The 17,030-nt window shown below is 45.9% G+C and overlaps 1 protein-coding gene across 2 annotated transcripts; it reads left to right on the top strand.

The window, feature by feature from the left end:
• Window positions 1-1,193: 1,193 nt before the first annotated feature.
• Spesp1 (sperm equatorial segment protein 1) lies at window positions 1,194-16,615 on the top strand. Of its 2 annotated transcripts, none has more exons than XM_087563357.1 (2): window positions 1,194-1,513; window positions 15,273-16,615. In XM_087563357.1, exons 1-2 carry the CDS (start codon window positions 1,459-1,461, stop codon window positions 16,436-16,438), a joined length of 1,221 nt encoding a protein of 406 aa, XP_087419483.1. In that variant the 5' UTR covers window positions 1,194-1,458; the 3' UTR covers window positions 16,439-16,615. The 2 variants fall into 2 exon arrangements, with proteins under 2 accessions (XP_087419483.1, NP_001071150.1); NM_001077682.1 differs by lacking the exon at window positions 1,194-1,513 and adding an exon at window positions 2,114-2,327.
• The last annotated feature ends 415 nt before the right edge of the window (window positions 16,616-17,030 follow it).

Genomic DNA, 17,030 nt, shown 5'->3' with positions numbered 1-17,030 from the left:
CCTTACCACCACTCCTTCCTGGAGTCCTTCGTCTTCCACTGCATCTTCGCTAGCCTGCCTGTCTCCTGGCAATCCGTCCTCGGACCAGGGCCCTGCTCCATCCGCTCATCCCTCTTGATCTACCTCAGACAGTCCTGCTTCCAGATGCTCATGCCTATAACTCAACCTCGACTTCAGCTTTCCTTCCGACCCACATCCAACTCCTCACTGGACAGACCACTCTGGTTGGAGGTCCCAAGCCCATCCTTACCTTAGTATTGAGCACAAAATTCTTTTTTTTTTTCTTTTCTTTTTTTCAGAGTTGGGGACCGAACCCAGGGCGCAAGCGCTCTACCACTGAGCTAAATCCCCAACCCCGAGCACAAAATTCTTGATCCTTCTCCACCTCCATAAATACCTACATTCCACATTTCAGTAAATGTTCATTAAAAAAAAAAAAAAACTCAGATGATCTACCCAGAAATCTGGGCATCATCTTGCATTTTTTCCCCCACCACATTTAAACAATTCCCTAATCTTTGTTTTGAGACAGGGTCTCATGTAGCCTAGGTTGGCCTTCAACTTTTTTTAAAAAAAGATTTATTTATTTTATGTATAGGAGTCCACTGTTGCTCTCTTCAGACACACCGGAAGAGGGCATCGGATCCCATTACAGATGGTTTCGAGCCACCATGTGGGTGCTGGGAATTGAACTCAGGACCTCTGGAAGAGCTGCCAGTGCTCTTGCCTGCTGAGCCACCTCTCCAGTGCCACATATAAATATTTTTTTTAAAATAATGAAACTACCATCCAATCGACTATTCCATTCCTGGGGGTGTACCTGAAGTCGACGTGCCACAGACAGACTTGCACATACATATTTAGTGCATTGTATTCACAATAGCTAAGACGTGGAGCTGCCTAGACTTCAACCCTTTTCCCGTCTCCACCTCTTTAAGCACAATCTTATTGATTTTAACGCCACATGTCTCAAACACGACCACATGCTCCAAATTGCCTGCTACCAGGAGTCTAAGTCCCTAGAGTATTCCAGACTCCTCACTAGAGTCTTGCCTTTACTCTTTTTTTTTTCAACATCTTCTGGTCTCTACAAGAAACTAAGCCTTTTACCGTTGTCATCTAATCACAGCCTTTCCCTAGCTCAGAACCTTGAAGCATCTCCCCATTGTCTCAGACTAAAATCTAAGTTCCTTGTTTCTAAGACAGAGACTTGACTACATGTGAATTTTAAAGTTCCATACAGGAAAGAAACAGCATAGTTCTACAGACTTGAACCCACATATAGAATTGAGTAGTCACATGACTATAACGCGACGAAGTTCTCTCGCTGAAACTGGGAAGTAGCTCAGGCCACAGAGCACTGGTCTACCTCGGGCAAAGACCCGGCTTCAGTCCCCAGCACGTCGGAAACCGTACAGGCTGGTCCATATCTGTGCCTGTAAACTCAGGGCGTGGAGGATGGAGGCAGAACTATCATTAGTTCAGGTCATCTGTGTGTGCAGTGTAATTCCAGGTCAGTCTGGGACAGAGAAGACCCTGACTAATTACACTATCCGTTTGTAGTCACATGTTTCTCCATCATTTCTAACTCTTTATCGTCAAAGAAACGGGATGTAATCTTTACAAATCAAAAACGACAACCAAGTCCCTTACGGAGTCTGCAATGTCCCTACCTCTTCTTCCCATAATCTCCACCTCCAACTCCCTCTCCCCCCTTCACCTCCACCCCTACCCAGACCCTCACCCCCACTGCCCCGTAGCCAATCATGCAACGAATCTGAACTACCTATAGCTGTAGGGGGCGCTTTCAGCCTTTCTGCAATTGATCCTTCACTCCCATCTCTTTTGGGGACAGACAGGGGGTGGGGGTGGGGTGTCCTGCAGCAGTTCCCATCACAGTCGGCTCTGTGTAATCTCTGGGTCATCTCTTTGATTGAACACCTACTTCTGTGCAATGGGGAGTGCCTAGAGTGCTACTTGTCAAGCTTCTCTAGCCCCAACCCTAGGGGCCTGTAGCCCCAGGTCGCCATCGAGCCACTTCTAGTCCGAGCCACTCCTAGTCCGTGCTGTGTCCCAACACGCATGCGCAACACGCACGCGACCGCCCCACCCCCATCCATTCATTGGGCCAACCGTTGCGGGGCGCCGAGGCCCTGACGTGGGACGGTAGGCCCTGACATCCCCTCCTTTCGGCCCTGAGGTACCCCGGCCTGGTGGCCCCAGGACGTTCCCGTCGGATGGCGGAGTGCTGTGAACGACGCCCATGAAGCCCGTGGTCCTAGTTGCGCTCCTGTGGCTATGGCCTTCGTCCTTTCTGGCGTATCCAAGTGAGTGATGTGCCAGGTGGTGACCTAGGTGTTTCCTTTCCTCACTCCTTCCCACCTCACTGTCACACACTGGGCGCCCTGTGTGTCACTCCAGTCCTCATCCTGCTCCTCCCCTTGTCCTCAGGATGCTCAGCTTACAAACTGGACTCACTGTGCCTTCTCCTTTCAGCCCGGAGGCCCCCTTAGGCGGCATTGTTCACTGCCTAGGACACAAAATATTATTGCAGTCTGGGCTTAAACGCTTCATGTTTTGTTGGCGTGCAACCACAGTCATTACTGTATGTATTAGCCATGGCTGCTTTCCTGCGTTAGAACAGCAGCTAACAGAGTTTGCTGCACAGTTCTGACTTGCAAGGTCTGAGATGTTTACTATCTGGCTCTTGGCAGTAAGGGACTAGCGGGTCCCTGTAGTAGAATTTGAAGGGAATCTGTTGAGGGTGGGGGTGTGTCTCCTTCTAGGCTTCTAGAAGGAAAGAATTCAATCAAAAGACACTTACAGTGTAAACGGAAGTTTATTAGACAAAACAAAGCACTCCAGAGAGAGACTGGAGTGGGCTGTCTCCAAAAGGTCACAGCAGCACAGTGGGTTCTGTATTGTGGCTTTAAAAGCTATGTTTTAATAAATATTCATGAGGCAGATGGCATATTCACAGGGCAAGGTTTCCTCTCCAATCATGGTAAATGGGATCTCTCTTTTAGAGTGTTTCCTCCCATGTTCCCCTGGAAAAGGCCACGAAGAGGAGGCAGTTGCAGACTCTGAATTGCGCGTGCATGGGAAGTGCCCTGGCGCCTTAGTCTTTGATGCACTGGGAACAGCTCAGCTGCAGCTTGGAGACGGTTTAACCACAAAGGAGGTGCTCTGGCTGTTCTCAGTTACCCGTCTCTTAACCGTTCTTTCTGTGTGTCTGTGCACAGACATGTGGAGGCTGGAGGATAACCTTAGGGCTTGTTCCTCAGGCGCTGGCCACCTTGTTTTTCTGTTTGGTTTAGGTTGAGATAGACCTGGAACTTGCTAACTACAGCTCAGGAAAGTTGTCCTTAACCTCCATATGTGCATTAGAGCATGGGCCTGCACCCAAAGACCGACACGCACGCACGCACGCACGCACGCACGCACGCACGCATGCACGCACTCGCACACACACACACACACGCACGCACGCGTGCACAGATAAGGAAGATGTGAGTCTTCTCTCTCCCCGTTCCTAGGAAGGCCTTTGTCTTCTCGAACTACGCCTGGGGAAGGAGGTTTAAGGCAGCAGCCATCAGTTGCTCACCTGTATCTACAAATAAAAGCAGATTTATCTTAAACATCTTTACGGCTTCAAGGCACTTGGTTACAATGCTGCAAGTTCACTTCAGGCAGTTTCAGTGTCCAAAGCCCTGCCATTTAGGAGGGTCTCTTAGACCTGAGTTCTGATATCACCCACTTATAGGGCAGCATGACATCTAAGTGAGGAATGTCCTGAGAGCGGCCTTAGGGGAGCTGTGGGGATTCTCCGTGGCCTGTCTCTACTAATACAGTGTGAGAAACATCCTGTCTATCCCTTCCACCTTTTATTATCACACTTAAATTTGTGTGTGAGTGTGGGTGTGTGGTGCGGGCGTGAGTGCACATGGGTACAGGACCACCTGGACCACAGTGTATGTGTGGGGGCCAAAGGACAGTTCTCAGGAGTAAGATCTCTCCTGCCCCATGTGGGTTCTCGGGTGGGCTTTCACCTGCAGAACCGTCTTCCTAGCTTGAAACGAATTTGATGAGGCCACCCTCCTCAACAGTCCATCATTTTCATGGTTTACTCATAGTCTGAGGTCTCCTTCTTCATCACAGTACCTTGGGCCATGCAAGAATTCAGCTGAGACAGGACAATCCAAGATGGTCTGTTTTCTTTCAGGTTGTTGCTCTTGGTGAACTCTTATTTTCAATCTCTCTGTTTCTGTCTCTGTCTGTCTGTGTGTCCGTCTGCCTGCCTGCTTGTCTGTCTCTGTGTCTCTGTCTCTCTGTCTCTGTCTCTCTGTCCCTGTCTCCCCCCTCCCCCCACACACACATCTTTTCAGCCCTTATCCTTTCTGCCCTGCCCCTTCTCCTCGTCCATTTTGTCTTAGCCCTGGCTGACTTTGAACTCACCACACAGCCAGCAATGACCTTGACCTTCTGATCCTTGTGATTCTCCTTCCCCAGGGCTGGTTGTCACAGGTGTGTCCCAGCACACCTAGTTAACACAGCCCTTGGGCCCCATGCAGCAAGCCTTCATGCACTAACTAGGCAAACATTCTACCAACTGAGCCTTGTGCCAGCCTCCAGGTCTCTCTAGACCATGGCAACTGGCTTCCGGGAAGTGCTTCACAGACTCTCAGGAAGACTACAGCATGTCAGAATTGCCGAAGTCTTATGAGCAAGACAAGTTGCTTGGGGCAAGCCCATCTTCTCTGTGTGGGAGGACTTGAGCCTAACGACATAAAAAAAAAAATCACAAAGCATACAAAGACGCTAAATTAGACTTTAAATTTATTTTTTAGTCAGAATGCCTGGCTAATATGAATATAAGTACTTTCTTACCCATCAGCAAAAGCTCCATTTCTTTTTAATTAATAGTGAAAAGTTAGTGCTGGATGAGTAACACAGCGGTCCCTTTTCCAGGCCTCTGAGAGCATCCCAGTTATGAATACAGCAGCCTGGTTAGTTTGAGCTAGAAATATGTCAGCTTGGTTATTTCAGTTTGTTTGAATTCGAGGCACAGCTTCATACAGCACTTAGGAAGTATGTTCTCTGTGAATCTACCACATGACAGGTATGGAAAATACATGGGACTTGTTCTCTGGAGTTATGGACTTGAGGCCAGGCTGGCTCATTAACAGAGATGGATGCTAGGGTTTGCTTCCACATACAGGAGTTCTTTATAGAATAAGGTCACCCTGTGCTTCTTGTGCTTGTGGTTGTAAGAATCTTTTAATTATTAACATATAAAACTTGTTAGATTTTGATGTGTCGTCAACAGTGTCTGTGTCAAGGTTAACAGGACAAAGTAAAGATATATGAGTTCATTGTGTGTGTATGTGTGTGCCTGTCTGTGTGCGCATGTGTGTGTGTGTGCGTGTGCGTGCATAGGTACTGGGGTGTGTATGTGTGTGGAAGTCAGTAGATAATCTCAGCTCCCTTCACCTTTCACTCCTTTGAAAGAGGGACTTTGTGGTAGGAACACTGTGAAGTAGGGCTTTATTCGGGGTCTGGGGATTAGAACTCAGATCCTCAGTTCTACTTGCCAAGTCATCTCCCCACGTCCATGAATCCTCAAGGTACAAATGTCAGATATATTCAACATTTTCATGTTTGTGTGAGTTTTAAAATTCATCTTTTTCTTATACTGAGCTACCATGCTTCCCAGGGTTATATATGATATTTTACTACAACCTCAAACTCAGCCGGCATTTATATCAAACCATGTGTTGAAATTAGCAACATGGTTTGGCTTTAAAGCCTTAATGTTTAAAACATATTTGAGCACACAGACAGATACATTGGAGGATACTTTTAAATTCCACTTGGCTTACTGCTTTTTATAGTTTTTTGTATAGTTTAAGTAGTGTGTGTGTGTGTGTGTGTGTGTGTGTGTGTGTGTGTGATATGAACCTGCATGCCACGGCCCATGTGTGGAGGCCAGAAGACAACCTTACGAAGTCATTTCTCTCCTTCTACCCTTACATGGATGATTCTCAGCTTCAAATTCAGGTTGCCAGGCACCTTTCCCGACTGAGCCATCGAGCCAGTCCTGGGGAACTACATTGAGCCATTAGGGTAAGGCTTTCTGACCATTTCTCTTGTTTTCTCCTTGGTTTTCTTTTCCTCCCCGAGAAGTCCTCTCCTGGGATGGGGGATTCTGGGTTGGCTGTCCCCTCCCCCTCTTTTGCTGGCACTCCAGCAATATGTAATATTTCCTTCCGACCTCACGACTTCAGATTAGAATTGAACTTGCCATTCAGTTTCTCTTGCTTTGTGTGTGTGTGTGTATGTGTGTTTGTGTGGTGTGTAGTGGTGTGTGTGTGTGTGTTTGTGTGGTGTGTGTGTGTGGTATGTGTGTGTATGTATGTGTGTTTGTGTGGTGTGTGTATGTATGTGTGTGTGTTTGTGTGGTGTGTAGTGTGTGTGTTGTGTGTGTGTGTTTGTGTGGTGTGTGTGGTGTGTGTGTATATGTGTGTATGTATATATGTTTGTGTGGTGTGTAGTGGTGTGTGTGTATGTGTATGTGTGTGTGTTTGTGTGGTGTGTGTGGTGTGTGTGTATGTGTGTGTATGTATATATGTTTGTGTGGTGTGTAGTGGTGTGTGTGTATGTGTATGTGTGTGTGTTTGTGTGGTGTGTGTGGTGTGTGTGTGTGTGTGTGTGTGTGTGTGTGTGTTGCATATGTGTATACCATGTGCATTCCATGGTACCTACGCAGGTCAGAAGAGGGCATTGGTTAGTGTTGTGGATGGCTGTGAACCACCGTGTGGGCTCTGGGAACCTAACCTGGTCTTCTACAGGAGCAACAGGAGACTCTGGGCACTTTTTCCTGTTTTTTTCTTATTGTCCAGATTGTCTCACTTGCTGCTCATCAGAGTTAACCCCTGGCCCCTCCAGTTTGCTCTCGAGTCTAACCAATGAGTTTATTTCTACTGTATTTGTAGATTCTAAATGTCTTTGTGGGTTTTTTTTATATCTTCCGTTTTTGTTTCACGCTTGCTTCCTGCTGCTGTTGTTGAGATAAGGTCCCGTGTAGCCCAGGCTGGCCTCAGATGGGCTGTGATCCTGCCTGTGTCCCGGAAGTGCTGGGAGGACAGGTGTGCGCTGGCGTGCCCCATTTTTTTTTTTTTTGTTCTTTTTTTCAGAGCTGGGGACCGAACCCAGGGCCTTACGCTTCCTAGGCAAGCGCTCTACCACTGAGCTAAATCACCAACCCCGCGTGCCCCATTTTTAATGCATGCTGGGGGTTGAGCCCAGGGCTTCATGCATGCTTGGCAAACATCACTGGCTGACCTACCTCTGCAGCTCTGCCCCTCCTATTGAGAAGATTTGTTTTTAATTTTATGTGTAAGAGTGTTTGTCTGAATTTACGTACAGCCCAAGGGGGCCAGAGAGGCAACCGGATCCTCTGGATCTGGAGTCAGGTCGTGAGCCGCCATGTAGGTGCTGTGAACAGAACCTGGGGCTTCTACAAGAGCAGCAGGTACTCGGAACTGCTAAGCTAGCTTTCCAGGCACCTCATCCTTAAAAAAATATCTGTACATATTTGAGTTTCTGGGTTTCCAGATTCTTCTTCTCCCTTGGTAGGTCCTGAGTAGGAAAAAGTAGCCCAGGGACTACTGTTTTCCTCTCTTGAAGTCCTCGGTTGGCTGCCTTCTTTTCAGGTATGTTTTAGGTAGGATGCACAGGGTTTTAACCTGCACCTAATGGCAACGAGAAGTAGAATGGTACCCATTATCTTCACAGAAGCAGGGATCCAGATACATGCTCTTTTCTCCAAAAGACAATGTACTTTATAAGTAAACGATAGCTAAGTAGGGGCTGGAGAGGTTGCCACCAAGGTTAGGAGAGCATCTTGAGCTTTCAGAGGACTGGAGTTGGGTTCCTACCACTCACGATGGTACCTCCGGTAACTCTGGTTCCAGGGGATCCGACGCCCTCTTCTGGCCTCTGCCAAGCACTGCATGCGTGTGCACATACCCAACACAGACACATAACAAAAACTATTTCAAAAAAGGACCAACCAAGTAGGGCACCAAGAGAATTTTGTCAACACCTTTAGGGCACCAAGGGAGTTACAGGATGGTCTGTCTTCACCCTTTCGCTGTGTCTGGACACATCAGCAATTCATTTACCGTGTTCTGGCCATATTGTTTTCCAGGCTGTGTGAAGGTCTTAGTTATTAGAAAGAAGAGAGATTGCTAAGTTCTAAGTGATCCTCAGGGGTACCAAATATCCATCCATAGATGAATAGAATTTTATCTGTGCAGAAACTTGGAAAACATCAAGGAACTTAGACTATAAACAAACTTATATTTTTTAGGATTTGCTTCATGTGGCCTGTCTGTTTTAATAGGTCTTCAGTGTGCTTTGTTTTACAGGAACAGATGTTTGGTGCTACACTTACAGTTTTTTCTTTTTAACATTTGTAGGTAAATGTTAAAAATACAGTTAAAGACTATAAAAAAGTCAGAAGTTACGGTAGTGTCCACCTATGGTCTCATCACTTGGGAGGCAGAGGCAGGAGGATCTCTGTGAGTTCCAGGCCAGCCAGGGATATGTAAAGAGGCCCTGCTTTAAACAAACAAAATCTTTTTTTAAAAAAAGATTTGCTTTATTTTTATTATGTATATGACACTGTCGCTGTCTTCAGACACACCAGAAGAGGGCATCAGATCTCATTACAGATGGTCGTGAGCCACCATGTGGTTGCTGAGAGTTGAACTCAGGACCTTTGGAAGAGCAGTCAGTGCTCTTAACCAGTGAGCCATCTCTCCAGCCCCCAAACAAACAAAATCTTACAAAAAAGAACCACAAAGCTTTGACAGACCATTGTAGTGGAGAAATCTATGGGTCTTTGTCATTGTATGATGCTCTTATGTTTCATTTAGCTGATTTCTGTGGTAGCATTCACTCTGCACTGCATTTCAAGTGAAGTCCCATACTTTCTGCTATTTTTTCCAATGCAGTACTCAAAAAGAGTTATTTCAGCTGATGTGCAAAATTCTAGAATCTGAGCGAATTGAATGTACTTGTTTCTCAGCTCTGTATTCTGTGACAAAAGTCACATAATCGACATACAAATAGAGCATACACAAAGACAACAGCTTTCTTAAAAGTTAAGTTTGACTGGTGTCCCACACCTGTGATCCCAGCACTTGGGAAGTAGAGGTAGTGAGCTAAATCCCCAACCCCTGAAAACACAACTCTTGACTTATAAATTGTCACCAATTAGCTTTAGTAACTGAAGTAGAAATAATAATACCTATTTAAAATGTAAAATTATTATACACTTCAGTACATATTAATCATACAGATAATGAATTCCATTGTAACAATTACAACATATATGTAATAGATTTTGATCATGTTACCCCCATGAAATTTAATTAAATTAATTTAATTCTTACAAATGATTTTTTTTTTTTGGTTACTATACCTATGCGGTCATGTCTAACTATAATGCAAAAGAGTCACTACACATGACATTTTAACTCGTAAGAGACACACACAATCACAAGGGTTTTGACTGCTCCATGAATCTATAGTTAACATCCTTGAGTAACCAGCACTCAATCAGAAACCCTCAATCAGGAGGCTGAGGGTACAGCACAGCGGCAGAGTGCAGGAGGCTCCAGGTTCAATTGCCAGCATGGCGTATGCATAGCCCAGACTACTTTTAAGCGTGATATTTTACTGTATGTGACTATTTCAACTCTATAATACAGAAAGCTGAATGGCTGGAACTTCTAAGTCCATATGACTTATGAGACTGGGTTTATATAGAAAGACCTATGTTCTGATTTTGCTCAGGATTAACTCAAAGGTAATGAACTTCCCGTTACCTTTCTGTAGCTTCCTGTGTAAGTATGCTGTAAAGCAGTCTCCAGTTAGACCTTGTGGAAACAGGACACTATGTGTAGATCCTCCTCCACATCTCTACATAGCTCTTATTTTCAAAAGAGAACCATTTAACAGCAGAGCAAAAATTTGTTGTATTTACTTATCTGAATTGCACATGTATCTTTAACTATTTTGGTCCAGTTAAACGGGAGGAAGTGTGCATTTCGTGGTATTTTACTTACTACTCATTCGCCTGTGATTGTTTCATCGTATGCCCTCACCTCTTTGCCAGCACCTTTGTGGCAAATCGTTCTGAGAACGCTGTGCAGGTTTGAAGTGAGGCAGCCTGTGTTCGCATCCCATCTGTGAGCTGCTGTCACAGTCACAGCACGTCACTCACCCTTTCCAAGTGTCTTCTTTTCCTTTCTTTTTAAAATGCCTTTCAAGATAAGGTTTCTCTTGTAGCCCTGGCTGTCCTGGAACTCACTCTGGAACAGGTTGGCCTTGAACTTGAAGAGCTTCGCTTGCCTCTGCCCCCTGAATGCTGGGATTAAAGGCTTGTGCCACCATGCCTGGCTTCTTTTTCTCCTTTATCAAAATGCCACTCATACGGTGCCTGCACATGCCAAAGGCTTGGTGAAAGGGAGAGACGGCAGTCTTCCTGATTCCTGCCTCCCAGTGCACCCTGAGGCCTGGCAGGGATTTTCACCCCCACAGTTGAATCACTTGCTACCGTCTCTATCATGCAATCAGTTCTCCCTGCTCTGTTTTTAAAATCGTAGAAAGCTCAAGCTCAGCTGACATCCTCAGAGCTGAGATTGCAGCAGAACCCCAAGCTTTCTAGCAGAGGCCCTGGAAACAGTGTCCTGACACCTCACACTGCAAGTGTCTTAGTCAGGGTCTTATTGCTGTGAACAGACACCATGACCAATGTAAGTTTTATAAAGGACAACATTTAATTGGGGCTGGCTTACAGGTTCAGAGGTTCATCCATTATCATCAAGGCGGGAGCATGGCAGCATCCAGGCAGGCCTGGTGCAGGAGGAGCTGAGAGTTATACATCTTCACCTAAAGGACTCCAGGAACAGAGTGAGCATCCTTAGGCAGCCAGAAGGAGGGTCTCAAAGCCCACCCCCACAGTGACACACCTCCTCCAACAAGGCCACACCTTCTAATAGTGCCACTCCCTGGGCCAAGCACATGCAAACCATCACAGCAGGGGATTCTTGTGTGCCCGTGCATGTCCATATATGCACATGGGCGTGTGCGCTCACATGTGTGTATGGGTTTGCAGTGTACGAGTGGGCAAGCATATGAAGGCCAGAGGTTGCCATCAGGTGTCTTCTTCTATTTTACTTCACCTTCTTTCTTTGAAGCAGCATCTCTCACTCAACCCAGAGTTCACTGATTTGCTTAGCTGGGCAGCAAACCTCAGGCAGGACCTCCTGGCCCTCCCTCCCCAGTGCTGAGAGAATGCCACCTGATTGGCTTACATGGGTGCTGGCGATCTGAGCTCAGGTGACGCTTGTGAAGCAAGCAGTTTCTTTGCCTACTGATTGATCTCCACAATACTGGGCGCTTCTTAACCTTAGCCATGGTCTGGGACATGCTGTTTGCTTAGTTATCCAAGTGTCTAAATGGCAGCTATATTGTTTTGGGGGTAGACCACAGGAAATGGTCAAGGTGTTGTAAGTGACTCAGCTTCTAGGAGGTCGGCCTGCTCTTTGTAAGAATTAGAAGTTTATTTGCTTTTTAAGAACTTCCTGTAGAAGTGAGAGAAACAGGATTTCACCATGGTGGGGTTTATGTAAGGATACTGGAGACTGTCATTTTGCTATCTGACCTGCAAACATTTTTACAGGGTTCAAATGACTTGCAAGGCTGGTCCGGATTAGTGGTACTAGGAGTCTGAAATGCAGGGATGTGTTAGAAAGGCAAAAACAAGAGGTAGGAAGCATGTGAGGTGGGGATGGATTCAAGAATAGAATGATCCAGGGACCCAAGGGTGCATTTACACGGAAGAAAAGCGAGGTAGGAGGTAGGGTGCCTCTGTTGCTAGGCAGCCACAAACAGGCTTTTTGGTGTTTCCAGAGTAACCGCAGAGGAGGATAATGAGTGTGTGAGATGTTTTTAGAAATCACATCTAGTGAGCACCTCCTTCTCCTGCCCTTTGGCATCCTGACTTATTTAATAGCTACCTGGGTGTTCCATTTGCTCGTCTGAAGAGACAAGCTAATTCACTGAAGATCAAGTGGGTCTTAGACTAATTCTGAGGCAGTCAGTGCCTTCTCTCTGCAAAGCCATTATGCCTCTGTTGACTGCACACTCTGGATTGGCCGTGGTTAGCCCAACTGTTTGCTTCTAGTTGCCTAGGACAGAAAATTTCTCAAATATCTTAGAAACAACTTTTTATAGAAGAAATGAAGTACACACACAAATAGAAATGGTGGCATACAAGCTCCCTCTGTAATAGACCCTTTGATTCATCTGGGACCACTGACGTCTCAACTCACATCCTTTCTCCCCTAACCTCCCTGCCCCCCAAATCCCTATGCTTACTTTATTTAGAAGCAAATTAGACCTCTTATAATTGTACAGTAAAGAGTCTAGTATGAATCACTGATGTGCAACGATGCAGAGGAACAGGGGAACAGGACAGTCATTTCTAATAGTAAACTCAGTGGCGAGGGAGAAGGCTCAGGTCCTATAGTTCGTACATTCACACAGGCATGCATGCATACTCAATAAAAACACAGCTAAGAAAACTATTTTTTTCAACAAATTAAAGGCAACAGAGAGGGAGCACTATTTGAATATCAAACGAATCAAATGAACAGAAAAATAAATGAAAGAATCAGAAACATTTGGGCAGCAGTCTCCTGTGTATGTGTAAACTGTGGTCCTGGAGGCCAGAGGACAATCTCTGCTGTTGTTCCTTGAGCACCATTTAACATGTAGTCTTGAGATAGGATCTTTCAGAGGTCAGGGACTCTCTAAGAAGGCTCGGCTGCCTGGCCGGGAAACCCCAGGAATCTGCCTGTCCCCAGCACTAGAATGACAAGGTTTATGTCTATGTCAGGCCTTTTGTGTGTGGGGGGCGGGGAGGGGGCTTCTGAGGATCAAACTCTGGCCCTTGGCAAAGACAGCTTTTGAGACAGCTCTGTGGCCGCCCACCCACACTTTCTTATTACATTTGTTTTATGTGAGATAAAAGAACAGACATAGTATCTTTCGGGTTTTGTTTGCTTTTCTTAATAATTTATTTATTTGTATTCACTTTGCATCCTGACTGCAGCCTCCCTTCCCTCCTCTCCTCCCAGTCTCTCCCTTACAAATCCCTCTGTCGTTACCCCTCCCCTTCTCTGAGGTACCACCCCACTCTGGAACGTTCAGTCCTAGAAGGACTAGACACATCCTCTCTAGCTGAGGCCTAGCCAGGCAGTCCAGGTAGGAGAAGGGGATCCAGTGGCAGGGAAGAGAGTCAGAAACAGTCATTGCTCTAATTGTTAGGGGACCACATGAGGACCAAGCTGCACATCTACCGCAAATGTGTAAGGGGCATAGGTCCAGTCCCTGCATGCTCCTTGGTTGATGGTTCCATCTCCGTGAGCCCCCACGGACTAGGTAGGTCTTCTTGTGGTGTACTTGATCCTTCCAGCTGAGTATCTTCTGTTGAAGAAAATATCAAGGAAGATTCTAAGTCACACCCCGGAAAGTGGAAGAGCAGAGACCAGAATGGCAGTGTCAGGTAACCTGCACGGACTGCGTTGTTTGACTCAGTTTTCCTGACCTGAAAACTCTAGGCTCAGAGCCATGCACATTATAGAGTGGGTATACACAAATACATTTTTTTTTGGTGGGGGAGGTTGTTCGTTTTTGTTAATTAAAAAAAATCAATAAAGGAGAAAAAGAAATTCCTTTAAACTTTCAAAACAGGGCTGGGGCTGAGGCTCAGTTGGTAAAGTGGTTGCCATGTGAATGTGGACCTGAGTTTAACTCGGAGCGCCTGTGTCAAAACGAAAGGCCAGTGCAGTGATGTCACCTAAAGTCCCTGAGCTGGGGAGGTAAAGACAGGAGGACTCCTGAGGTTCCATTCAGAGAAAACCTGTCTCAAGAAATATGGTGAAGAGCAATTGAGGGAGACGCGTGGTGTCAACCCCTGGCCTACATACACACACGCACACACACACACACAGAGGCACGCACGCACGCACGCATGCACAGCTTTTAATGATTCATTGTGTTTAATAATTGGTGTTCATCAAAGCCAGCGCACCACATTCACATTTAACAGATCTATTAGCTGTAAATAATCAAAAGAGCACAACTATAGCAAATCAGGGTAAGTAGGAAGTGAGGAGTTTGGAATCCATGTTCTGATACAATTGCAAATTTAGGTAATTTAATTGTATCTATCTAAACATCTGGCTCCTAAAAATTTAACAATTGACTCTGGTGAGCCAGTGAGTCTCCTGTAGCACCCTGCAGGATTAGATAACAGGATCAAGAATTGTGGTTTACCCATTCCATCAGCAAGCACCAATCCATGACACCATTGATGATATTCTGTTATGTTTGCAGACAGGAACCTAGCATAACTCGGAGAGGCTCCACCTAGCAATTGACTGAAATAGAGACCCACAGCCAAACATTGGGCGGGAGCTCGAGGAGACTTATGCAAGAGTTGGGGGAGGGGATAGAGACTCCACAGGCAGACCAACAGAGTCAACTAACCTGGACCCTTGGGGCTCTCAGAGATTGAACCACCAACCAAACAGCACACATGGGCTGAACCTAGGCCCCCGCACAGATGTAGCAGATGTGCAGCTCAGTCTTCATGTGGGTCCCAAACAACTGGAGCCGGGACTGTTTCTAAAGCTGGTGCCTGTTTGTGGATCGGGTTTCCCTAACTGCGCAGCCTTGTCTGGCCTCAGTGGGAGAGGATTCACCTAGCTCTGAAGAGACTTGCTGTGTCAGGGTGGGGAGATACAGAGTGGGGCGGGGAGGGGGGCTCCATCCTCTCAGAGGAGAACGGGAGGGGCAGGAGGGAGGGACTGTGTGAGGGGGGAGTGGGGAGGAGGGGGACAGTGATCTGGATGTAAAATGAATAAAGGAATAAATTAGTGGAAGAATAATTTTGGTTGAATAAGTTGGCTACTGAATCATAAATTATATGGAAAACAAACAGTGATGTAGAAAAGGGCACCCAGGTGCAACTCCGACTGCATTTTCAGAGAACGCTGGCCTAGTGTTAGGGAAACTGAACTTGATTTCTGTACTTCAGAGCTGGCATAGAAAGTGAACTGGTGAGCAGATTCTGTCATTGTGCCATATGTAATAACCATTACTTACTGTGTGTTTTGATTTTTTTCCCCCTCAAGCCGCCACTGTGTTGCCTGATGAAGAGCAGAACTTGAATCATTATGTACAAATTTTACAGAACCTCATAATGAGTGTTCCCACCAAGGAGCAGGGCTTTGGGAGAAAGTTTAGGTCTTCAAGAACTGTGGATGGTGCAGAGGCGAGGTCATTGTCATCTGAGATGTTACTCACCCCTGGGTTAGTCTCCGCTCAAGAAGTCACCACCCCTGAGACCGAAGTTATGCTGACGTCCATGGTGGAAAAGACAACTTTCCCTAGTAGCGGCTTCACGATGGAGTCAGAGAAGAGAAGAACCCATAGTAAAGCATTCTGGTCCATCCAGCCAAACAATGTTTCTATTGTTTTACACACGGAAGAACCTTATATTGAAAAAGAGCCGGAACCGGAACCAGAACTGGAAACAGAAGAGGAGTCGAGGCGGCTGGCAACTGAGCCTGAGCCGGAGCCAGAGTCTGAGTCGGCGCCGGAGACTGAAACCCGGCAAACGGCAGAGTCCGAGGAAGAGGTAGAGACCAGCACAGCACAAAATAAGGTGCGAACGGGGACTTCACGGATGTCAACCGTGATCACCCAGACAACTAACACCCAGGGAACACCTAACACTGTAACAGTAAAGACCATCAACAACTTGGATGTCTCCACAGAGTCCGAGGATGTGCCCCAGCTCTCGGGCCAGTCGGAAATCCTGAATGTTGAAGACTTACCTGGACATCACTCACTGAGTACAAGACATGAGAATATTTTGAGAAAAATTTCCAATATTAATTCACAGATTCATCAGGGGCTTCTTAGTGACCACAGCAGTCCCGCGTACAAGGAGTTCATCAAGGCCTCCAGGGAGCATCTGAAACGGAGCCTGGCCTTGGCCGCAGCCGCTGAGCACAAGTTGCAACAGATGTACGGATCTAACGTCTTCCTAGACGGACACACCAGCGACCCAGACGATGACATGGAAGTGATTATCAATATGCTATACAATTCCAGATCCAAGTTGTCCGATTATTTCACTATTAACCATGTGCCATCAGAGCTGAGAGAAAAGGCTACCGTTGTGATTGCTGTGTTGAAAAAAATATTATGTGTAGATCAGGTAGAAATGCAGAGCCTCATTAGGAAGCTGTTAAGCAATAATATGAAAATCCTCAATATTCTTAATGTCCCATGACCAAACTCATTTAAGCAAAGGGCTTGTTCACAGGAAAATAAGCATAGTGATTTCAAAAGTTGCCTAAAATATTTTCTACTATATTTCCATGTGCTAACATCCTTATGTGTCATGTCATAAAATATTTTCATATGCACTAAAATCCTAACAATTTTAAAATAAAAATTTGCTTCATGAGTTTGTAGTTTTTTTTTCTCTCATTAAGTTGTGAAGAGCTGGCCTCCTCAGTGTTTCTGATCTGCTTCTACTTAGTAGTTCACAGACTGCTTGCTCTGTGTCAGTAGCCAGTTTTAAAGAACTGATTACAGTTTTGAATCCATTTGCAGAGCATCTGGGTTTTCTGTATGAATGGCACACTCAAGGCTAGTGTTGGGAGTTCTTCCAAGCATCCGCATGTCGCTTCCTCGGAAAGTGGGTGATTACTGGGGTCATTCTGAGGCACCCTAGCCTGGGTCTGTAATGAGGGTCATCCTCACAATTTCCTCCCTCGCATACATACGCATTAAAGATTTACAAATCTTTTTTTAAAAAGATTTATTTAAATATACTGTCACTGTCTTCAGACACACCAGAAGAGGGCACTGGATCCCAT

The sequence above is a fragment of the Rattus norvegicus genome, chromosome 8, assembly GCF_021556685.1.
Source record: "Rattus norvegicus strain SHRSP/BbbUtx chromosome 8, alternate assembly SHRSP_T2T, whole genome shotgun sequence".
Taxonomy (NCBI): Eukaryota; Metazoa; Chordata; class Mammalia; order Rodentia; family Muridae; genus Rattus; species Rattus norvegicus.
Note: the sequence above shows the minus strand (reverse complement) of the source record. Positions and strands in the feature narration are given on the sequence as shown.